The sequence below is a fragment of the Hypanus sabinus genome, chromosome 28 (genome assembly GCF_030144855.1).
Source record: "Hypanus sabinus isolate sHypSab1 chromosome 28, sHypSab1.hap1, whole genome shotgun sequence".
NCBI lineage: Eukaryota > Metazoa > Chordata > Chondrichthyes > Myliobatiformes > Dasyatidae > Hypanus > Hypanus sabinus.
Window position 1 is genome coordinate 5,833,776 of NC_082733.1, and position 25,064 is coordinate 5,858,839.

The following is a 25,064-nucleotide window of genomic DNA, read 5'->3' on the forward strand; positions in this document are numbered from 1 at the left end:
ATGGCAAAAGTGATTGAAGGATCAGTCAGTACCTCAGCCTCATGGGGTGAGGGCAACCCAAAGGATAGAGGTGTTGAAGGAATGACTTTACCTTGTGGAATAAAAAACAAAATTGATAACCCATAAAGTGCTCAGTTGAATTTCCAGAATTACATGAATTGACTGGAAAGTGTCATGTTTTACCATTGGTAAAGAGCAAGTGATTAATGTTTATCTTTCAACCGCATAATACTGTGATATATTATGCAATGAATTTCTACATTCATTACTTTTGACAAGGAAGATTTTCCAAATAAAATCAAGCTATATAGACTTGCTAGTTACGTAAAGCTTACAAGCTGTCAAAGACTGAAAGCTATGGTCGAGCTATGGTCCTCTTGTCAAAAGTTACAAGAGGATATAGACAGGCTGCAGAGTTGGGCAGAAAAATGGCAGATGGGAGTTCAATCTGGACAAGTGTGAGGTGATGCATTTTGGAAGGACAAACCAGAAGACTGACTACAGGATTAATGGTCAGTTACTTAAGAGTGTGGATGAACAGATGACCCTTAGGGTTCAAATCCATACATCCTTCAAGGTCGCTGCACAGGTTGATAGGGTAGTTAAGAAGGCCTATGGGACGCTAGGCTTCATTAACAGGCGGATTGAGTTCAAGAGCAGAGAGGTCATGTTGCAACTCTACAAATCTCTGGTGAGACCGCACTTAAGAGTATTGTGTTCAATTCTGGTCACCTCATTATAGGAAGGATGTGGAAGCTATGGATAGGATGCAGAGGAGATTTACCAGGATGTTGCCTGGTTTGGAGAACAAGTCATATGAAGCAAGGTTAGTAGAGCTGGGACTTTTCTCTTTGGAGCGTAGAAGAATGAGAGGGGACTTGATAGAGGTCCATAAGATCATGAGAGACATAGATAGGGTGGATAGTCAGTACCTGTTTCCCAGGGTACCAATAGCCAACACCAGAGGACATATGTACAAAATTAAGGGAGGGAAGTTTAGGGGAGACATCAGGGGTAAGTAGTTGTTGTTTTTTTAAAAAACACACACAGAGGGTTGTGAGTGCCCTGAATGACTTGCCAGGGATGGTGGTGGAGGCTAAAACATTAGGGGTATTTAAGAGCCTCTTAAGACAGGAAAGAAAAATGGAGGGTTATGGAGTAGTGTGGGTTTAATACTTTTTTAAGGATTATATGGGTCGGCACAACATGGAGGGTTGAAGGGCCTGTACTGTGCTGTACTGTTCTATGGATATGCTTAAAACTAATCAGGAGGAAAACAAGAAAATCCAGATAAATGATGCACCCAAAAGGGGGCTTAGTAAAATTGCATGACTGAACAGAAATACTGCCAGATGACAAGAGATAAAAGTAGCAAAATTAGCAGAAGTCTCAAGAACTTCAGTGATTTTTTGGTGTTTTTCTGCAACATTCTACAGGCTAGTTAAGACTTTTTCCATATGAGCAAAATGATTTTCAAACTTTTCACTGGGATTTCTTGGAAAAAGAATATACTCCTATGGATCTTCATAAAAAAGGAAAACCTCTGGATCACTGAAAAGGAGATTATTCAATATTTAGATTTTAAAAGCTTATTATAGATGAAATAATATGTACATTTTATATCTTTACAGTCCATCCACATGAATTATACATTAATTATAATTTTAAATAACATGATTAGTAAATTTAACAATTTTCTCCAAGTAAATTCTAATCAGATACAGAAACCAATCAGTAAGCTACAAAACAACTTTTATTTCATCCAATTTATTTTTCAGTGTTTATTTGTTCAGTGGAGATGCACATTGCCACAGATACACACTGAACCAAATACTTAAAAGTACAGAAACAGATTCAGATGCGTCCAGTTCTTGAGGTTAGATTGCATAACAGATATATGAAATTTACTTCACAAAAATAATTCTCTTCTGGGGCAAGTATCACCAGTCAAATCTTTACTATAATAATTTCCTCAACTCAATAGCATTAGGTGAATTGTTTAACTTTGAAATTACTATAGTTTAAAGTTTGACATTTTAAATTATTTGATATTTATAGAAACACAAAAGACTGCAGATGCTGGAAGAGAACATTTCCCACTGTTCCCATCCATCCTCCACACTTCCCTCACTTGATTCCATGTTCCTCCTCCTTACATTCCATGTCTTTCAGCCCTTTGTTACCTCTACCCATTACTTCCAAGCTTCTGTCATTATTTTTATTCTCCACTATCTGCCTAACATCCTTACTCACCTAATCCATCTATCACCCACTAAATTTTGTTACACCCCTTTTCCTTTAATACTAGCCATTTCCCTCCCCCCTCCATCATTCAGGTCAGTGAAGGGTCACCCCAAAATATTAACGTATTTCACTATCAGAATGCTACCCGAATTCCTACAGCATTTTGTGAACTGCCACTTAGTTTATTTTTATTGTAGTGTAATAATCCAATGTCAGCAATACTACCTTTTTTATACAAAAGAGAAACCTGTTCACTGATTCAATCATGCAAAATGCTGAATGCAGAATACAGTATTAAAACTTAATAGATTTCAACCCAGTGAAATAACCAAACTGTTTTCTTGTTCAATAAGTTAAGATCTATTTCATTAGTGCATACACTTTTACCACTTAAACAGACTGCTCTGACATGGAATCTCAATCAGTCCTAATAAAACAAGTATATATGTCATACTTAGGTAACTGGCGTTTTTGGAGCTTGTAATCTCTCCCACAAAAATGGGCTCATCATCATCATCTTCATCGTCTTTATTCCCTTTTTGCCAAGGTGCCAATTCTTCTTCTTCACATTCCATAAATAGTTCTGCCATTCTTGTACAGTCCTGATTTTCGAAGGAGGAAGGAAAAAGTTTGCTTCACTTAAAATGATCATTTAAACATAATCATTATATATACCTCAGTAAAAATAAAAGTTTTGCATCAGTTCCTAAAATCAGTAACATCAACCAATTCCAAAATAAAATTTAGATATTTCTACTAGAAATCTTTAAACTATATTTTATTATTTGAACCAGTAATTGTTAGTTCAATGGAATCAACCACAAGAGGAAGCAATTATTCCAGCAAATGAAAGCAACTTCACCACAAGACTCCAAATGTAAAAACAGTAGCAGAACAAACAGTAGGGATGGAGGATCATCCTCCAGGTGTCCGCTTGCCATATTATCTTGTCCTGGCAAGGACAAGATAGTGCAAAGTCAGCATGGTTTCCTTCTGGGAAAATTGTGTCTGACATGACAAACCTGTTGGAATTCTTTGAGAAAGTGCCACACTTGAGGCTGCTTACCAAGTTGAGAGACCATGCTATTACAGAAAAGTTACTAACATTATTAGAGTATTAGATGATTGGCAGGAGGCAGCAAGTAGGAATAAAAGGATCCTTTTCTGGTTGGCTGTCAGTGACTCGGTGTGTTCCACAGGGGTCTGTGTTGGGACCAGTTCTTGTTATGCTGTATATAAATGATTTAGATGATGGAATAGATGGCTTTGTTGCCAAGTTTACAGATGATACAAAGATTGGTGGAAGGGCAGGTAGTGTTGAGGAAACAGGCAAGAGGCAGAAGAATTTAGACAGATTAGAAGAATAGGCAAGAAAGTGGCAAGAAATGAAATACAATGTCTGAAAATGCATGGCCATGCACTTTGGTAGTAAAAATAAATAGGCAGACTATTTTCTAAACAGGGAGAACATCCAGGAATCTGAGAAGCAAAAGGACTTGGGTGTCCTTGTGCAGAACACCCTGAAGGTTAACTTGCAGGCTGAGTTGGTGGTGAAGAAGGCAAATGCCATGTTAGCATTCATTTCAATAAGTCTAGAATACAAGAGCAGGGATGTGATGCTGAGGCTTTATAAAGGCACTGGTGAGACCTCACCTTGAGTACTGTGAACAGTTTTGGGCCACTCATCTTAGAAAAGATGTGCTGGCATTGGAGAGGGTCCAGAGAAGGTTCCCAATGATGATCCCAGGAATGAAGGGGTTATCATACAAGGAACGTTGGATGGCTCTGGGTCTGTACTCACTGGAATTCAGAAGGATGAGGAGAGGATCTCACTGAAACCTTTCAAATGTTGAAAGGTCTAGACAGTAGATGTGGAAAGGATGTTTCCCATGGTGGGAGAGTCTAGGACAAGAAGGCACAGCCTCCGAAAGGAGAGGTGTCCTTTCAATACATGGTATCAATAAGATTGAAAGAATATAGAGAAAATTTACAAGGACATTGTAAGGGCATGAAGATCTGAGTAATAGGGAAAGGCTGAATAGGTTAGGACTTTATTCCCTGATGTGTAGGAAAACAGGGAAATATACAAAATTGAGTGTTATAGATATAGCAAATGCAAGCAAGCTTTTTCCACTGAGTTTCGGGGAGAGTAGAACTAAAGGTGATAGGTGAAATATTTCAGGAGAATCAGAGAGGGAACACTCAGAGGGTGGTAAGAGCATTAAACTAGCTGCCAACTAATGTGATGGATGTGGATTCAATTTCAACATTGTGAGTAATTGCTTAAGTACGATGAAAGTGGGCGATGGACCAGGTGCATGTAAATGAGACTAAGCAAAATAAGAATTTGGAACAGACTAAATGGGCCAAAGGGCCAGTTTCTGTGCTATAGTGCTCTACGACTGGCAATTCACTGGCAGAATTTTGAAGTTTCTACATTTTCATGACTTAGGAGCACTAAAAACTAGAATGGCTTAGAAAACTCAGCAAAATTTGGAGCTTATATTTCAGCTAGAAAACAAGCAGTTTCAAATCACATCAAACAGACAGCAAGGCATTAGGAAATTATGTGTATTGTTCAAATTTTCAAACATCAAAAAGAGCAAAAAAAACACTACACCAGAGGTTAAAAAAATTGCTTTCTTTGCACATAATGGCTACTTAATTGGGTACAGCTGTACATGCTTGTTAATGCAAATATTTAATCAGTCAGTCATGTGGCAGCAACGCGATGCAGAAAAGTCTGCAAACATGGTCAAGAGGTTCAGTTGTTCAGACCAAACATCAGAATGGGAAGAAATGTCATCTAGTTGACTTTGACCATGGAATAATTGTCAGTGCCGAATGAAGTTGAGTAGCTCAGAAAATGAGATCTCCTGGGATTTTCATGCTTAACAATTTCTAAAGTTTACAGAGAATAATGTGGAAAAACAAAAAATATCTAGTTCTGCGGACAAAAACACTTTGTTAATGAGAGGGGTCAGAGGAGAATGGCCAGACTGGTTCAAGCTGACAGTGGACAACAGTAACTCAAATAACCACATTACAATAATGGTGTGCAAAAGGGCATCTCTGAAAACTCAATTTGTCGGATCTTGATGTGAATGGGCTACAGCAGAAGCAGAAGACTACAAACATGGACTCTATGACCTCTTTATTAGATACAGGAGATACTTAAAAGTGGCCATCTTTCCCATCATTGAGTTGTCACAGCAGAGGAGGCCATCCAATTCAAGAGTATGCTGGCTAATATTATTTTGAATTAGTTTACTATTGTCACATGCATTGACATACAATGAAATGCTCGTCTTGCATACTGTTCATGCAATTTGAGTCACAGTACATTGAAGTAGTAGAATAATGCAGAATAAAGTGTAACAGCTACAGAGAAAGTGCAGTCCAGGTAGACATCAAGGAAAAATACATAAAAAGTAGACTTTGAGGTCAGGAGTCTCATTAATCGCACTTGCTAAGCAAATTCATCATATTAGCTTTTTTAATCAATGCATTAATTCAACACAAGATTTTGAGTAAAAGATATGGACATTTAAATATGAGATTAAAATTTTGAACCACCATAGAGCTCATGGAGAAAGCATTCATTGTTGAGACTCAGTATATTCAAACATAAAAGGGGTCTAAAATCTAACTCAATTCTCAGATAACCTGTCTTCTTTGGGCGGAGTTAAAGATGGCACCAGAGGGTGACTGACTTCTCCCAGCTCATCAGCAAAACAGTTAATTTCTTCCTATTCTAATGTCTCTATTTTCCTTTTCAGGGTGGCTAGAGCCACATCAGGATCTTTGATATACAGCAGCACTCACAATTACGATTCTGCACAATGGTTATGTTCCCATTCTTGGAGCTTGCCAATTGGCCACATTTCAGTTACATTTAGGTTCAGCTTAAAGTCTGGTGCCTTCAGAGCCTTGCACAGCCTGTGGACACGAACACTCACCACTGAATCAAAGACAGCAAGAGCAGCTGTCAGAAGACTTTGCACTTGGTAATCGATCGATCTCTCTCAACAGTGAGGGAGAGTTTGCTGCCAATTCTAGTCAGGGAACTCAAAATAAAAAGCAAATTTTCAGATTGACTTTAACATTGAAATAGCAACTGTTGTCTCCCCGTCACTGTAGGAGTAATATCTGTCTGTCCCTCATTAGTGAGAGAGGGCACCTGTGGGATGTCAAAAATGTTGGAGTGACCAGTTAGTTTTTGAAGTACTATAGATCATGATCTCTCTTTGGGGGCTTTTGTATTGCTTGCACAGTGAGTGGTGGGAATGCTAAAGCTTATGCTAGAATAAGTGGGGCAGGGGGAGGAATCGATGCTGCTTGTGTGTGGTAGAGCACTTTGGGGTTCTTATGTTCCTCTGTAATTCATTCTTTGTGGTTTTTCTTCTGCTTTGAAGATATCTGCAGAGAGTGAGAATTTCAGGCTGTATATTGTATACATTCTTTGATATCAAACTACTGAACTATTACAATCCAAAAATAAAGATTTGGAAAAATAAAACTGCATGAAAAGAAAAATGAACCCAAAACCTCTGAAAACTAAGCAATTTTTAGAAGTATGGCAATCTAGGTTTGAGAAAAATGCCAACTGAAATTCTGTATAATTATAAAATTGTAAAAATATTGCAAAACTGCTTATACAACCATCTATCTGTTGTGCCAATAAAAAATGCTAGCAACATCCAGTTCAAAATGTAACAGCATTTAAAATGAGATAAAAGAGACTGATTTTTTATTGTTATGAATGTTTAAAGCACAACCAAAAATTCAAGGTACAAGGGGATAGGTGTCAGTTATTTGATTACAGACACCAAGTAGTAAATTTGCAATAGTGATGTTCATAAAGATTCTGACATTGAAATCACTTGGCCCATTCCCAAAATCCACTGCTTAGAAATATGCTGTGAGAATTCTTCAAGTCAATGTGAGACTAATTTTGAATTAAAATATCTATGGTTTACTCTTAATATGCAAATTTGCATCAGTAATCTATAACATTTTACATTTTATTTATTTCAAAGATACAAAAAGGAAAAGCAAACAGCAATACACAATACACAAATTAACCCATTCATTGTAAAGGCTTTATATACTCACTTAAAACTTTGAAGTGTGATTATTTTGTGCAAAGGCATTATTTCCAAAAACTCACCAAGTATATTATTTAATTTTCTTATTTTAACCAATAGCCAAGCAGTCATATGTCATTATTTTTGTATCCTCAATTTCCTCATTCCAAGTCAGTTCAGATTCACAACAACATCGTCCACAATCACCATCAGCATGGGTGAACAACTATTCTGTGGGCTTAGTCCCATTCTACTCACTTTATACTTCTGACTGTGAGGCCAAGTACAGCTCCAATACCGTGTTCAAGTTTGCTGATAATATTGCTGATGAAACAGCATATAGGATGGAGACAGAAAATGAAGTTAAATAGTGCCACAGCAACTTCTCAGTCAACATTAGAAAAACCAAAGAGCTGGTTATTGACTACTGGAGGAAGAAATCATGGGTCCATGAGCCAGTCCTCATTACAGGCTCTGAGATGGGAAAGTAACATTAGTTTTAAATTCCTTGGCATTATCATTTTGGAGCACCTCTTCTGGGACCAGCACACAAGTGCCATTACAAAGAAAGCCCAGCAGCACCTATATTTTCTAAGTAGTTTGCGCAGATTCAGCATGTATCTAAAACTTCAACACACTACCACAGATTCACAGTAGAGAATATCCTGACTGGTTGCATCATGGCCAGTCACCAATGCCCAAGAACAAAAAAGCCTACAAAAAAGTGGAAACTGCCCACCCAGTCCATCACAGGGCAAGCATTCCCCAACATTGAATACATCTACAAGAAGCAACACACACAAAATGCTGGAGGAACTCAGCAGGCCAGGCAGCATCTATTGGAAGAGTACAGTTAATATTCCGGGCCGATACCCTTCAATAGGACCCTACACCCCAAAACATCAACTGTACTCTTTTCCACAGATACTGCCTGGCCTGCTGAGTTCCTCCAGCATTTTGTGTGTGTTCCTCGGATATCCAGCATCTGCAGATTTCTCGTTTGTGACATCTACATAGAGTGCTGCCACAAGGAAGCAGCATCCATCATCAAGGACCCTCACTATCCAGGCAAAGCTCTCTTCGCGTTGCTGCTATCAGGAAGAGGTGGCTGGGGTACAAGAGTCTTGGATCCCACACCTCCATGTTCAGGAACAGTTATTACCCCTCAACCATCAGGTTCCTGAACCAACGTTCATGAATTTCATCTCAAAACTGAACTGAATCCACAACCTATGGACTCATTTTTAAGGACTCTTTATCTCATGTTCTCAGTATTATTTATTGTTTGTTTGCCTTTTGTTTTTTGTATTTGTACAGGTGATCTTTTGTACATTGGTGGTTTGTCAGTCTTTTTGTGTAGTTTTGCATTGATTCTATTGTATTTCTTTGCTCTACTGTGAATTCTTGCAAGAAAATGAATCAAGTGTATGGCAACATACACTTGCCTTAATAATAAACTTACTTTGAACTTTGAAGAGCAGCTACTTCACTTATTTTTAAAGTTTATTCACTAACCAATCATTACAATAATCAGAATGTCATACATTATTTAGTTTCAAATAAAAATATGACAATTACTATTCACAATACATTTGAGCCTGAGGAGCCCACCATTCTCAGAAATCCCCTATTGTGCCCAGTTATCATGTCCTCCTCCGACAACACCTGACCATGGATGCAACCCTGTAAGAAGCGCTTGACTGCCTGCTACTACTACTTTCCTTCAGCTATTCAGATCTTCAATCAACATGCAAAATCTTAATCACTACCTCAGCACAGCAACACTACTGCACTATGAACTACAATAAACTTTATTATTCTAATTGTGTTCCTTCTTGCATAATTTATATTTTATTTCTATTTCTCTTGTGAAGATTGTATCTATAATGCTGTGTCTCTGCTATTGCTGTAAGTTTTTCATTGCACTTGTGAATACATGCACTTGTGCACATGATAATAAACTCAACTGACATTATACTGCATCTATCAAATTTTTTGCCCAAATCAACTTACCTCTATCTCTTTGCTGTCTCTCATCTTGCTTTCCCAGCCATCTTTGCAACTGCAGTTAAGGTTTGCAGTGGCACCCCATTAGCTACACTTATTCTCGATGTAGAATCTGTAACAAATGTCAAAAATGATTCTAATTTCATAAAACTAAGTCAATCTTGCTAAATTGCAATCATTTTTAAACATTCTGATACTGTTTTCTTAACAAATTCCAGTACTTTCCCCAAAGATGACAGCTAAAAAACTAATTGGCCACTTTCAAAACCCCTGTTTTCTAAATAGAGGCATTAAAATTGGAGTTTGCAAATCCATTAGGTGTTTATAATCTAGGGAATTTGAAACAATTTTGTAACATCCTAGGATACATTATTTCAATATCATAATATATTCAACAAACTTCCTCAAATGATGTGGTTGGAGAATTTGGATAAGAAATAAATAGGCAACCTCAATTCTGCCCCACGAATGAAGAACATCCATCTTTTTAACACTCTAACTTATACAAGTTCCAATAGTTTAAGTTTTCAACAAGCTTATGTAAATACTGGATTTATTTACCTCGCATAAATGGTACAGTAATAGAATAATCAAATAATTGAGAGCAGTTGATAACCCCAAATTAACTCAACATCAGATGAAACTCACAAAAAGCTCCAAAGTCATCTGACCAATTTCTCCCAGATACACAAACTACTTTATTCATAATTATATACTGCAATCATACTGGTACAATGAATACCAGATCGAGCAAGGCGAGTACAGAAGTTCTATTCAGCAACAGAAGAAAGTTTTACTTAGTTAAGTTTAATGCAACATTTCTAAATGTACAGTGCAATTTGGTATTTCAATGTTACAAATAAGCACATCTACACCTTATACTTTTTGTTAGCATCCCATAAGACTGTAACCTTCTATGAATAGGGAAACAAAGGAAGCAAGGGAAAATATAAATAGTGAATTCTTAAAAACTACAGATACTTAAGCCCCTTGCCCATAGCTGTATTGGTACATTTCAAAACTCAAAATCAGAATCAGGTTTAATATCACCGACATATGTCATTTGTTAGATTACAGTTACAGTACATTGCAACATGTAATACTATAAATTACAATGCTAAACATAAAAACAAAAATATTATTTGAATAAGTAGTGCAAAAGAAGAGGGAATAAAATACTGAGGTAGTGTTCATGGTAGTGTTCTATTCAGAAATCTGACTGCAGAGGGGAAGAAGAAGTTGTTGCTGATACATTGAGTGTGTCTTCAGGTTCCTGCACATCCTCGTTAATGGTAGCAATGAGAAAAGGGCATGGCCTGCGTGATTGGGGTGTTCAATGACAAATACAGACTTTTTGAGGCTTCGCCTTTTGAAGGCGTCCTTGATAAAGGGTAGGCTAGTGCCCATGAGTTTTCAAATTTTTGCAGCTTTTTCCAATCCTGTGCAGTGGTCCCTCCATTCCAGGTGGTGATGCAACCAGTTAAAATGCTCTCTGTGGTACCTCTGTAGATACTTGCGAGAGTCTTTGGTGACATACAAATCCTCTTCAAACCCTAATAAAATTTAGCAACTGGCATGCCTTCTTTGTAATTGCATCAGTATGTTGGGTCTAGGATAGATCTTCAGAGATGTTAACACCCAGGATCTTGAAATTACTTACCCTTTTTACTACTAATGAGAACTGGTGTGCATTCCCTCGACTTCCCCTTTAAGGCCACAATCAAGTCCTTGGTCTTACTGACACTGAATGCAAGATTGCTGATGCAACACCACTCAACCAGCTGATCTATCTCACACCTGTAATCCTCCACTTCACTATCTAAAACTCTGCAAACAATAGTCGTATCATTGGCAAATTTACAGATGACGTTTGAGCTTAGCCACACAGTCAAGAGCACTGGGCTAAGCACATATCCTTGAGGGGCGCCACTGTTGACTGTCAGCAAGAAGATGACATTTCCAATCTGTACTGACTGTCGTCTCCTGATGAGGAAGTCAAGAATCCAGTTACAGAGGCAGGTACAGACACCAAGGTTTTGAAGCTTGTTGATTACTACTGTGGGGACCATGGTGCTGAACGCCTGGCTGTAATTGATAAACAGCCTGACATAAATTTGCGATTGTCTACATGGTCCAAGGTCTGATTATATGATCATAAATAAGATCAAAATAAATTGTAAACACCTCTAAGATTGCCTAATCCAATTATTCTAACTATAAGACCTCAAATAGTAAAGGAAAGGCAATTTAGAATCACTACACACATATTCATTCACCAACACCACAAAATTGTTCACCATCATTCACAAAATGCTGGGAATAGAATAAATACCTAGTTACAACAGAAACAATGAAGGCTAAACCAATCATCTGGCCTCCCAGGACAGATTGCAAAAAGGGATGAAAATGAAAGAAGCAAGAGCTACACTAAGTAACTACTCTCAGCAAAAGAGTTGAACAAAGGTATCAGTCCAAGAGTCTGGTGTAAAATTATGACTTTGTTCTATCATTCAATTTAGATTTACCTTTCTAATGCTGTTTTGCTATCATGTGACACTGTTTCTAATCTTCTCAGGATTTCATGATAAACATTTTTAACATCAGACCGTCTCTGAACTGAAAATCCAAATATAACACATCCACTGATTCTCACTCGTCATAAAAGACCTTTCAAATACAAAATGTGCACTGACTTTGTCTGATTCCATTGATATTTTTCAAGCATTACTTCCTTTATAATAGACTGTAACATTCTTTTCCCTACTACTGATGGAAGTTCCTTCTTTTAGCGCTTTCATTTTTAAAAATAGGTTACATTTACCGTCCTCCAATCTATAGGAACAAATCTTTAATCTACAAAATCCACAATCTCCAGAGCTTCCTCTTCATATTCTGGTATTCAGATTCTAAAGCTCTGGTGATTTAGGACATTCAAATTCCATTGATTTAACAAAGAACAAATAACAATATAGCACAGTACAGGCCATTCGGCCAAAAATGTTGTGCCGACCCTTAAACCCTGTCCCCCATATAACCCTCCACCTTAAATTCCTCCATATATCTGTCCAGTAGTCTCTTAAATTTCACTAGTGTATCTGTCTCCACCACTGACTCAGGCAGTGCATTCCATGCACCAACCACTCTCTGAGTGAATGTTACTAACCAATAATTCAGATAAATGTCCTGCTTGAAGTGGAGAATAGGTAAAGAAATGGTCAACATGTGCAAATATGAATAAGGAGCTGCAATGGCACTTGACAGCAACCCCTTCCAGCTCATCTGCAAAAACATCAATTTATACCTTTAATGTCTCTCTTTTTCCTTTACAAGGTGGATGGGATTCTGTTGAAGACCCTGGCCTAGAACTACACTCAAACTTATCTTCTTTGCAATAGTGGGACCCACTCCCCGGGGCTCATTGACCAGATGTTTTTCGATATCCCAAGGACACGGCCTAGAAGACGAGTGCACTTTCAGAGTTCTGAGGCTCTGCAGCCCTGGAGACAAGCTAATTCTGAACCAGTGTCGCCGAATGAAGCGCTGCACAAGAGAAAACAAACAGCGGATCAGATATCCGGGGGGGGGGGGGGAGAGAAGAGGGGGAGAGGAGGGGGGGGAGAAGAGGGGGAGAGGAGGGGGGGAGAAGAGGGGGAGAAGAGGGGGAGAAGAGGGGGGGAGAAGAGGGGGAGAGGAGGGGGGGAGAAGAGGGGGAGAGGAGGGGGGGAGAAGAGGGGGAGAGGAGGAGTGGGGAGGGGGGGAGAAGAGGGGGAGAGGAGGAGTGGGGAGGGGGGGAGAAGAGGGGGAGAGGAGGAGTGGGGGAGAGGGGTGGGGGAGAGGGGGGGACACACATACTGTGGTATGTCCAATTGTTGGGTAAACAGTGAACTTTCATTGTGCTGCAGATAATGGTCTTTCTTGGGGGCTTTGCTATTGATTTCTTGGTGGGTGGAGGATGCTGATGCCTTTTTGCTGAAGTAAGTGGGGTGCGGGAGGGTCATTGCTTTGCTGCTGCTTGTGCATTGGAGGGGGAAGCAAGGGGGCTTTGTGGTTATAACAGTTTTACTATCACATTATTTGAGGCACTCTTGTTTTCGTGAACTTTAGGTTGTATATTGTACTAATACTGTGATATTTTTGGAAGCATTGAACCATTAAAGGTTCTATACTAAAGCAATTTTTATTTGTTTAAAAAAATACTTATTTTTTCATAACATTTGACGCTCTTTCCAACTATGCAATCAACTTTAAATATACCAAATGACTTGGCCTCTACAGCCATCTGTGGCAATTAATTTCACTGATTCACCACCATCAGAGCAAAGAAATTCACTGTTCTGAAGAAACATTCTCTCCACATCCTTTCTATCTAGGCCTTTCAATATTCGATAGGTTTCAATGAGGTCCCACCCACTACCATCCTTCTAAACACCAGGGAGTACAAGCCAGAGCTATCAAATGTTCCTCATACAGGTGCAAGAAAAAGTTTGTGAACCCTTTGCAATTACCTGGTTTTCTGTATTAATTACTCATAAAATGTGGTCTGATCTTCATCTAAGTCTTCTTCGGTTGTCCATCGAAATCCGATGGTGACATCCACTCCTTTAATGGTGAAATCTTTGATGACTATACAGTCCTATCCTGGACGCACAAGCTCTATTGCAGGTGGGACATGTATATGTGGTAGTGGTGGCAACCATGGCTGCATTTCTCCTGGCTCTCTTCTGCTGTCTTCTGGTTGTTCTTTCCATCTCCAGAATACGAACCCCGTCCCTACATAGCTGTCACCAAGTGATACGGTCAGCAGTAACATCCTCCAGGTCCTCAGATCTGATCTTGCACTTCCTTAACGCATTCTTCATCTAATCCTTATAGTGCTTCTTCGGCCCTCCAGCTGAGTCAACCATGATGTAGCTGGCCGTGTAACACACTGCGGGGTAGCCAACATAGGGGCATTCTTATCAAGTGCCCCAGCCACTGCAGCTGATGCTGGGTGATCATGGCCTCAATACTTCTGCAGTTGGTCTTAAGTATCTCAGTGTGAAGCACCCGCTCATGCCAGGTAATTCCCAGGATGCGCTGAAGGCAGCTTTTGTGGAAGTGCTCCAAGGATTTGATGTGACAGCTGTAGGTTACCCAAGCTTCACAGCTATAAAGGAGGGTGGTGACACAGACCACTTGGTATACGGTGACCTTTGTGGAGGGACGAAGGCTCCTGTTCTGAAAGACTCTACGCCAAAGTCTCCCAAAGGCAGCTGATGCCTGTTTAATGCGGCTCTGGATGTCGCTGTCAATGCCGCTATCCTCAGAGAGAATGCTCCCCAGATATTTGAAAGACGGCACTACTGACAGCTTTTCATCACCAACAGAGAAGGCAGGTGGAGTGGGTGGGACACTGTACTCCATTGGCAAACCACTTCTGTTAGATAAACTTCTGTTCATCTAAATCACAATAATAAACAAACACAATCTGCCTAAACTAATTTAAACACACAAATAGTTGTACTTTTGATTTCTTTATTAAACACATTGTTCAATCATTAACAGTCCAGCCTGGAAAAAGTATCTGAATCCTTGTATTTATCAACTGGTAGAACCTCCTTTAGCAGCAATAATAACCTCGACCAAATGTTTCCTGTAGCTGCTGATCAGATTCCACAATAGTGAGGAATTTTAGACCATTCCTATATACAAAACTGTTTCAGTTCATCAATATTTCTGGGATACCTTACATGAACAACCCTTTTCAGGTCATGCCACAGCATCTCAATTAGATCTCAAGATCACAGCATCTCATGATCTGGACTCCAACTTACCATCCCAAACCACAAATTTCCTTTTTAAACCATTCTATTGTGTTTTGGATCATTGTCTTATGGCTTATTCCAACTTCTATTACGCTTCGGGTGACAGACCGATACCCTGACATATTGGGTCCAGGTTAGATCCTCTCAGATAGTGACACCCAGGATCTTGAAACTGCTCACCCTTTCCACTTCTGATCCCTCTAAGAGGACTGATGTGTGTTCTACTTCTTTGGGATGTACACTCATTGGCCACTTTATTAGGTACACTTGTATATTAATGCAAGTATCTAATCAGCCAATCATGTGGGAGCAACTGACTGTGGTCTCTTGATGAGGAAGTCAAGGATTCAGTTGCAGAGGCAGGTACAGAGGCCCAGGTTTTGGAGATTGTTGATAAATACTGAGGTAGGTTGGCTTGAACACTGAGTTGTAATCAACATACAACAGCCTAAAGTGGGTATCACTATTATCCAGGTGATCCAAGGCCAAGTGAATTTTGCATCCACTGGAGACCTATTGTGGCAACAGACAAACTGCAACAAGGTTCAGGCCCTTGTTTAGGCAGGAGTTGGTTCTGGCTATGATCAAACTCTCAAAGTTGATATGAGTGCAACTGGGCAACAGTCACTGAGGCAGCTCACTCTGCTCTTCTTGGGCACTGGTATGATTGTCACCCTTTTGAAGTAAGTGGGAACATCTGAGTGAGAGACTGAAGCTGTCCTGGAAGTCTGTTGGCACAGGTTTTCAGTACCCAAAGCATCAGGGGCTGATGCCTTGCAATGGTTCACCCTCATAAAGATGTTCTGATGTCAGCCTCCAGGACAGATTACAGGGTCTCCAGATGCTGTAGGGATTTGCACAGAGTGTAGCTTTATTCTCTCTTTCAACACATGCATAAATGACACCACTCACCTGGGTTACAATCTCATCCATAATATTATAGATTTCCTGTTTATTTTTTGCCAGTATTATTCTACACGCTTATTTCACAGAATTCATCTTCATACAAATCTTTACATTTAAAGATTACCATGTTATCTTGAAACATAAACAAGAGAAAATCTGCAGATGCTGGAAATCCAAGCAAAATGCTGGATAAACTCAGTAGGCCAGACAGCATCTATGCAAAAAGTACAGTCAACAGTTTGGGCTGAAACTCTTTGGCAGTACTCATCGATGTTTCAGCCTGAAACATAAACTGTAATTTTTTTCCCATAGACCTGCTGAGCTCCTCCAGCATATGTGTTACCTTGAAATATCACAGCTTTCCTATCAGTCCCCCACAGATAACAAATGCCCGACATATGATAAGTGTGCTTTGGAAACTAAGGTTTCGGACCGCAAGGATCTTGTGCTTGGTGGAAACAAGACATTTCCACTTCCTTTATTCCCCTCCCCGACCACTACCAGTACCCATCCCCAATGTCCCCACCAAAATGTAGTAACTAAGGGCTGGGGTAAGCTGAATAGACTCCCTCACCTCAGTCGGTGAAGGCATCTGCTGAGTCTCCTGTCACAGCTGATTCTTTCATCCTCTTCCATACAGTGTTTTCATACATTACTGATTTACAAAAAATTTGCACAACAGAATCTTGTCAAGACCTGGAGATTGCCTGAAAGCATTTTGTACACAGGTCTGTTAAAACTTTTGAAGTCTAAATAGACCACTTGGTAGGTCATACTACATTACACATGGAAAGTCTATTGTGCCAAGCTTTGACGCAGAGTCCAATTCAAATGTAGTGCAACTTGACATAAATGCTTCCACATTTAGTCACAATGTCACATTCTGTACAGAAGTTATAAAGTGATACATGCCATCTTAGACCGAAAATAACTCAAGATTAAAAGGCAGGACCCTCAAAGATAGTTCATCTACAAATGACTACTATCATGTTCCAACAAAACCAGAAATAAATCATAGCAAATCAATGTATGACTAGTAAAATAAGGAGGGTTTTAGAACAGTTTGGGATGGGGAGAACAGAACCAATACCAGCTGCATACATCGCAACTCAAAGGGTTGTGGTTGTGAAAGGTTTAGCTGATAACACTAGGAAAAGTTAAATCTAGCTTGGAGAAAGAAGTGGGATCCTGACTGAAATTTCATAGTGGAGGAAGGCAAAATTAAAAGCAAAAGAGTATAATAATTCTTCATAGACTCTATGAACATAGACAAGGACTCTACAAAATAAAGATACAAAAAGGAAGATATGATACTGTGAAACATGGCTAAGGGATGGGCATAGACAGCATTTCAATAGTCCTGATTACAGCATTTTTAGTTATCACAAGAGGGGATAAAAGCAAAAGGAGGGATGAAGCAAGAATGGTTAAGGAAAAATGCACTATGCACAAGATTTAATAAATGAAGCCATAAGGTTTATATCGGGAAGGAAAGAAAGTCAATTGCTAGGAGTGTTCTGTAGAGTAGCACAAGAGCAACTACAAGTAGTCCCCGCGTTACGAACGTCCGACTTATGGACAACTCGTACTTACGAACTGAGGAAGGAGAATGCCATCCGCCATTTTAAGCTGTTGCCGCTGACAATGTGTTGAGTGTGTAACTTTGTATTTGGCTTAAATTTTTCTTAGTAAGATTCACCCTGATCCTGCACCCCCCCACCCCAACCCCCCAGTCCAGTCGGCTGGTGGCGCAGTGACATCAGCACCGGACTCGAGAACGGAGGTTCCCAAGTTCGATCCAGTCACAGACCACTCCCGTGCCGGGTTGATGTCTATCCAGTGACTCCCGTACCATTGATGTCGAGCGCGCAACTCGACCTTGTAAAAATAAACAGTCACCGCCAGTTTAAATTCCCACGCAGAATATCGTGGAGGATCAAATACAGCACCCAAACCCAGCACAGCCTGCACTTGTCCCATTTAACCTCAGTGCGGTGGACTTTCGGACCCAGGGAATCCAGTACGGTAATCCTTAGGACCCAGCGGACCTCGGGAGCCGGCGGAGGTTAGGACCCCCGCCCAGTGGTTCCGTTCCATTGATGGGAAAATAAAGTGGAAAAAATAAAGTGTTTGGAAAGAGTTGAAACGCCATCGGTCAGTGTTTGATATGCATAGAAAGGTAAAATATATACTATATACTAAGACAAACGTTTGATTGACACTAAATAATACCAGATGTACTTGTTCCAACTTATGTACAAACCTGACTTAAAGACGGACTCAGGAACGGAACTCGTACGTAACCCGGGGACTACCTGTATGTCAACAAATTTCAGAGAAATGCGAAAAGAAACAAAGTAATAAACTATAGGAGACATTCAACTACCCAAATATTAACAGAAATAACAGAGTAAGTAGTATAGAATATACAGAATTGCTGAAACACATTGAACAAAAAATAAATTATGAAGTAGCAAACCAATCAAACAAGGGATTACTACTGGACTTGGTGTTAAGGAATGTCCCTGGGCAAGTAAGAGGATGCAACAGGAATACATCACACAGACTGCAATGATATTCAAACATTTAACATAATTAATGAGGACAATAGAATAGGAATAAAGTTTCTCAACTGTAACAAGTCACTATTTACAAGAAATATATCAGAATACAGTGAAGAATTAAAAAACTCAGTGAAATTTCAGAACAAATATGATTCTAATAAATGAAAATAAAAAATTCCCCAAATCTCAATAGATGTCAGAGAAACTAACACAAGGCTTAAAACAATACATAAATACAAAGACCCTGCATAAAATACAGTACTGTGCAAAAGTCTTTAGGCACACGTAAACAAATTCCGTAAAGCAAAGATGCTTTCAAAGATAATGAGATGAAAAATAAACTCTTCTCATGCGTCCAGCCAGGTACAGGAATCAAATTTAACCTACGTTTTGGTCACAAACTCTGCCATCTTCATCAGGAATGGCAGAGTTTGCCATCAAAACGTCAGTTAAAAAGCGATATTCATACCCGGCTAGAAGCCCAAGAAGAGTTAATTCGTCATATACACCAGGAAAGCACTAGATCCTTTTTCAATGAAATGAGAAGTTTCTACATATCAAAATAATTGCTATAAAGAGCAGTAAACAGTAAAACACAAAATCAAATCAATATTTGGTGTAACCACCCTTAAAACTGCATTAATTCTCTTAGGTATACCATCATACAGTCTTATATGAGAAAATCAACTGATAGATTGGTTCTAGCATATTAACAGAACTTGCCAGTTCTCCAGAATTTGTCTCGTTTACTTCTGTCTCTCCTGGTAGTCCCAGACAGCCTTGATTATATTGAGATCAGTGTACTACAGAGGCCATTACATCTGTTGCATAACACCTTGTTAGTTTCGTTGAACATAGTTCTTTATGACCTTGTTCGTGTGTTTTTGATCAATGTCCTGCAAAATGAAGGATCTCCCTGATCATCTCCCGGGTGAGAATCTGCTTGTACTTCTTAGCATTGAGGATTCCATTCATTCTGAGCAAATCACCAACTCTATTTGCAGAAATGCAGCCTCAAAGCTGCAGGGAACCTCCACTGTGCATCAATGTTGTCTGCAGACACTCATCCATGTAGCGTTCTCCAGCTCTTCTAAAAACTGTCTCCTGCTTGAGCCAAAAATTTCAAACTTTGACTCATTGGTCCAGAGCACTTGCTGCCACTGTTCAGTGCTTCAGTCTTTTGTGTTTTTGTGCGTAGGTGGATCTCTTGGCTTTGCTTCGACTTCGAAGGAATGGCAGCAAATCTTCCCTGAACACTTCTCTGGTCTGTAGAGGGCCTCTGCTTTTCTGGCTTCAACCTTGCCCATTTCTTTGTGCTTTTTCAGAAGAGCTTGGACACATCTTGAAAAATTATGCCTCGAAAAATTCTGCTTTTGCATCTTGTTATGTCACTCTTACCTTGGTGTAAGAATTGATGATTTGAAGGTAAAACTGTCACATTGCCATGCCCTCACCTTTTAGTTTGGTTGTCCTTCGCCCAGTTTGATTCCTTCTACACCCATTTCGGTTTCAGTTAATCAGTTTAGTTCATTCAACTCATTCTGTTATTGATAATTAGAACCTGTTTGTTTTGTTTCATCATGCAATGAGCTCTATACCTACAAAGTAATTAAGTATTTATTTGAAAATTGGTTTATTACTCAATGTCACTTACTTTGACGAAATACTAAAAATTCTTTGTTACATTTAATTTTTGGAAAATAAATGCGTGGAAATTAAAAATTTGCTCTTTTGTACTGACACACTAATGCAGAAAACAAAAAATAAAAACCTAAAACAAATTTTACATAAAATCATCTAATGTGCCACAGACTTTTTGCACAGTACTGTATATTTCAGACTTTTAAAAAAAGAATGAGGGAAAAATCAGGCTGCTGTGAGATCTTCTTTGGCAAAAGGGTGTGTGTTAGGGGTCAAGAAGATTGCTAACATAGGTCAGCTGTTTAAGAGATGAGGAAATGGGACTATAACCCCAACAACGAAGGCAAGAAATTACTAAAAAAAACTCAAGAGACAACACAAACAAGCACAGGTTAAGTGCACACTCAAAATTAACTAAGCTCGTGCCTAAAGACAATTTGAAGGTGTAATGAAGATGACTCAATGTAGTTGTAGAATACAGGAATTTATTTAGCCATTAGATAAGGTCCCAAACCACACACTGGTTGGGAAGGTCAGAGAAACAGAGATCCTGGGTGTAGCAGAACAGGAAAAAAGTGTGATTAAAATGGTGCACAGAATTTTATAGGCTGATGACCAGAGCAGAGGAGAAATGTTATGAGCATACACATACCAGTTTGGTTACAGCTAGAGTACTGCGTTATTCTGATCACCATACTACATGGAATTTATATGTTTATTTATTTATTTAGTGGTCCGGCCCTTCTGGCCATTCAAGCCATGCCACCCCAGCAACCTAACAACTCCAATTACACCTAATCTAATCATGGGACAATTTACAATGACCAATTAACCTACGTGGCATGGACTGTGGGAGGAAACCAAAGGAAAACACACGCATTCCACAGGGAGGACATAGAGGCTCCTGCAGACAGCGCCGAAATTGGAATGCCCCGAGCTGTAATAGCACCATGCTAACCACTACACCATCATGGAAGATGTCATACTAGAGGTTATATAAATAATTTATGACGACATTAGCAAGGTTGAAGAGACTGTCAAAGCTGGATTGGTTTCTCTTGAACAAAGGAGACCAGGCGGTGGAGGGTGGGGGAAGGTAGAGAGGGGAGCCAGGATAGTCAATTGGAGCATTTAATTCAAGAATATACAAATGAGAGGCCTCAACTTGAAGGTCAGAGCTTAGACAGGGTATGTTAACATGGGTTATGATGAAAGGAATAAATGGCTGGAGTCACTTAGCACTTTAGTGCAAGTGTGTTTATTAGATGCATCATAAAATCAAACTTACAAAAATTAATGAAAAGAAAAATGGCAACTTTACAAAATGATATCTACAAGAAAACACAGTAATAGCTCTGTACTTGCACTTGTCCAATGTGAACTCCCATCTCTCTCATACTGAGGGCAATAATCTTTTTATTCAGCACTAGAACATACCATCTTTAATTACATGAAGTTAATTTAAGACTACAGATGAATTAGAATGATGCACCCTACAATGTAGCTACATTACAAAATAAGTATCTACCTTAAATACAGTATACAAACATACACACATTTACACATCCCCATTACTAAATAAATGGAATATTCCACCGTGAACAGCAGTAAAGGCACTATAAAGCCAGCCTGAGCACATCAATTCAGTTTACAACCCAGCAGTGAAACAGCAGAACACTCAGCACAATCACACATTTACAGTTAAATACAAATAAAGAATGAAATTAAACTAAACTTTGGTGTCTGACTCTGAATGTATGTAGCAATGAGTTAATTATGAGAATATACCGGGCAGGTGGGGGTGGAGGCACATTGAAGTGCAAACACTCACCGCAATGACAACAGTATGACAAGGCAATGTTTGCATGTGGGTGAATGAGCATGTTTACCCAATCCTCTCCATCACAGGGAGAACAAGGCCTAAGGTTTAAGGTAGAGCTTTAAATTTAGACACCAGAAATGGACAGTTGAAGATCTGAACTGTATTCAAACCCCAGAAATCACTGCCTGAAAGATGGGAGGGAGAACATCAGATTATTATAATACAAAACACCTCCATGTTTAAATTTAATCAAAGTGGATTCAGATTCTGAGTCTACTTGTCCCTTTAGGAATATAACATGTTCAAGCAATGCCTATTAAAAACTCATATTTCTAAAGGTTTCCACTTAAAATACTATTACCACTTGCACTGATGGCCAATGTTATTTATAATCACTAAACATTCTGATTAGCGAACGGTACGGTAGCCAAATCCAGATATGTGTTACCAGCAGGAATTTGAGTAAGCTTATCAAGACAGATCATTGGGAAAAAGTTTCCTAAACCTAGTCTTCCTATCTAGTACGTTAAGCAATGTCATCACATTACTCTGGTTATAAGGCCCACATATACCCGTTACACCAATGCCAGCACCATATATCAATATCATTTTTAGAAAATATTCTCAAGTGTATTGATGAGAAAATTCCAAATCCATTTTAGCCATTTCAATATATTGTAGCTAATTTCAACCTACAAGCTTTGCTCTGTAATGTCAACAATCTGCATTACAACATGAAGACTGAAAATCTGCTATGAAATGAAACCAAGCAAAAGCAAGTACATCAAGTTTTCAAGGTGTAATTTTTATATTTATTTTAATGATAGCAACACGCTTCTGGTAAGATGGTGGCACACTCAGACCCAGCAGCTTCTAAAGGGCCAACACAAAGGTGTTATTGTCTTAACTATTTTTTTACAATTGCAAAACCTTGCTGGACATTAAGAATTTAAAGTACTGCCAGTCTACTCCATCAGCAAATTGCTCACTGGCGGGGAAACTGAAAGAGCTGAACTGGTGTGAATCGTGCTGCTGCCTGCGTCAGAAAGGCGTCAAGGAGTCAATGCATGAAGGCAGTGTTCAGTTAAACAGTGAGTGATCACCCCGATCACTTTCCTTGTGAACACACAACCCTTTTGGATAGCTTTAATGTGAAATGCTGCAAGACTGATTTATTGTTGCACGCCAATGGAGCTGCATAGCCTCAGTCGTGGCAAGGATTAGGCCTCAAGCCACAGGGTTACCTGTTTACAGTCGCTCAGGAGAGAGTCGTTGAAATTGGTGTCCTCCACCAGAATGCCCCCCAGTGTTCATTTGGCAGAAAACAAGCCACGTTACGTTCAACTGCAGACTGATGCAACATTCATGGACTCAGGGTCTTGGAACATTCTTTTTGTGTGACTCTATTTTACTAATAGCTTATATGTGCTTGTATGCCCATTTTGCTGCGTATGACTGTTGGTGTTGTGTTTTGCACCTAGGTCCTGATGTAATGCTGTTTTGTTTGGCTGTACCTATGGGTATTGGTGTATGACTGAATGACAATTAAACTTGAACAGACCCTTCCTGCTAAAAGAACCAGCATCACCTAATTACACCCATGTTACCATTTAACCGACTAAACCGCACATCTTTGGAATGTGGGAAGAAATCAGTGCACCAAGACGAAATCCATGCAGTCACAAGGAGAACATATGAGCTCCATACAGACAGTGGCAGAACTGAGCCTGGGTTGCTGCCACTGTAATAGCAGAACCTAGGAGGATATGGCACCTGATGGCCACTCCTTTGCTTGCATCTTTAGAAACAGTTCTATTTCTATCTTTGATATCTCTCTTTTTCCTTTTCAAGGTTCTTTTGAAAACCATGACCTGGAGTTACACACTGACTTTGGTTCTTTGCAGAAATGGGACCCACGACTGGCCGCTTTTTGATATGGCAAGGATGCAGCCTGGAAGATCAGCACACCTTCGGGGTGCCGGATTTTCATGTCTCTGGAGGCCAGTGCCACTGACTGATGCATCATGGGAGATGGGAGATCGTAAGCAGCGAGCTGGCTGCGTGCCCAGAGAGCCAAGTTCTTTGGGCACAGAGCTCAGAAGAAGCTACACAACAGACTTTTAATACCATACATCAGCCAGTTGCTTTATTATGTCTCCCCTTTCACTGTGAAACTGGGACACCTCTTTCTCCCTTATTAGGGAGAGAAAAAGCCTGCAGTATGTTGAATACCAGATGAACAAGTAGTCTTTGGGGTATTGCAAGTCTGTGTCTTTATCAAAGCTTTGCTGCATGCTTGAGTACTTGGTAGGGGGTGGTCATTGCTTTGCTACTGCTTATGTGTGGGAGGGGGAGCTTTGGGGGTCTAACATTTAACTGTCATTCATTCTTTGGGGCACTCCTGCTTTTGTGGATGTTTGCATAGGAGAATTTCAAGATGTATATTGTAAACATTTCTCTAACATTAAATGTACCTATTGAGTTACAGTACCATGCAAATCATGTACCAGGGCAAATCATGCTTGACTAATCTACTGGAGTTTTTCGAGGATGTAACCAGGAAGTTAGACAAGGGAGATCCAGTGGATGTAGTGTACCTCGATTTTCAGAAGGCATTTGATAAGGTCCCACATAGGAGATTGGTGGGTTAATTCAGAGCTCATGGCATTGGGGGGGAAGATATTGACATGGATAGAAAACTGGTTGGCAGATAGAAAGCAAAGGGTAGCGGTAAATGGGTGTTTCTCGGAATGGCAGGTGGTGACTAGTGGGGTGCCACAGGGCTCGGTATTGGGACCACAGCAGTTTACGATTTACATCAATGATTTAGATAGGCATTGAGAATAACATCAGCAAGTTTGCTGATGATACTAAGCTGGGTGGCAGTGTGACATGTGATGAGGATGTTAGGAGAATTCAGGGTGACTTGGATAGGCTGGGTGAGTGGGCAGATACTTGGCAGATGACGTTTAATGTGAATAAGTCTGAG

At 39.6% G+C, this 25,064-nt stretch overlaps 1 protein-coding gene across 3 annotated transcripts in view; it reads right to left on the minus strand.

The window, feature by feature from the left end:
- The window catches only part of LOC132382393 (zinc finger protein 280C-like), a 127,229-nt gene that overhangs the window by 97,713 nt on the left and 4,452 nt on the right, over nt 1-25,064 (minus strand). Inside the window, exons 1-3 of one of the 3 annotated variants that reach the window (XM_059952541.1) lie at nt 12,640-12,790; nt 9,345-9,450; nt 2,699-2,846 (exon numbers count right to left, since the gene is read on the minus strand). In XM_059952541.1, the coding sequence (XP_059808524.1) occupies nt 2,699-2,846; nt 9,345-9,368 (172 nt within the window). In that variant the 5' untranslated portion in view covers nt 9,369-9,450; nt 12,640-12,790. Of the gene's footprint in view, nt 1-2,698; nt 2,847-9,344; nt 9,451-12,639; nt 12,791-25,064 lie in introns of those variants that run through there. The other 2 variants (XM_059952540.1, XM_059952542.1) reach the window with 2 other exon arrangements.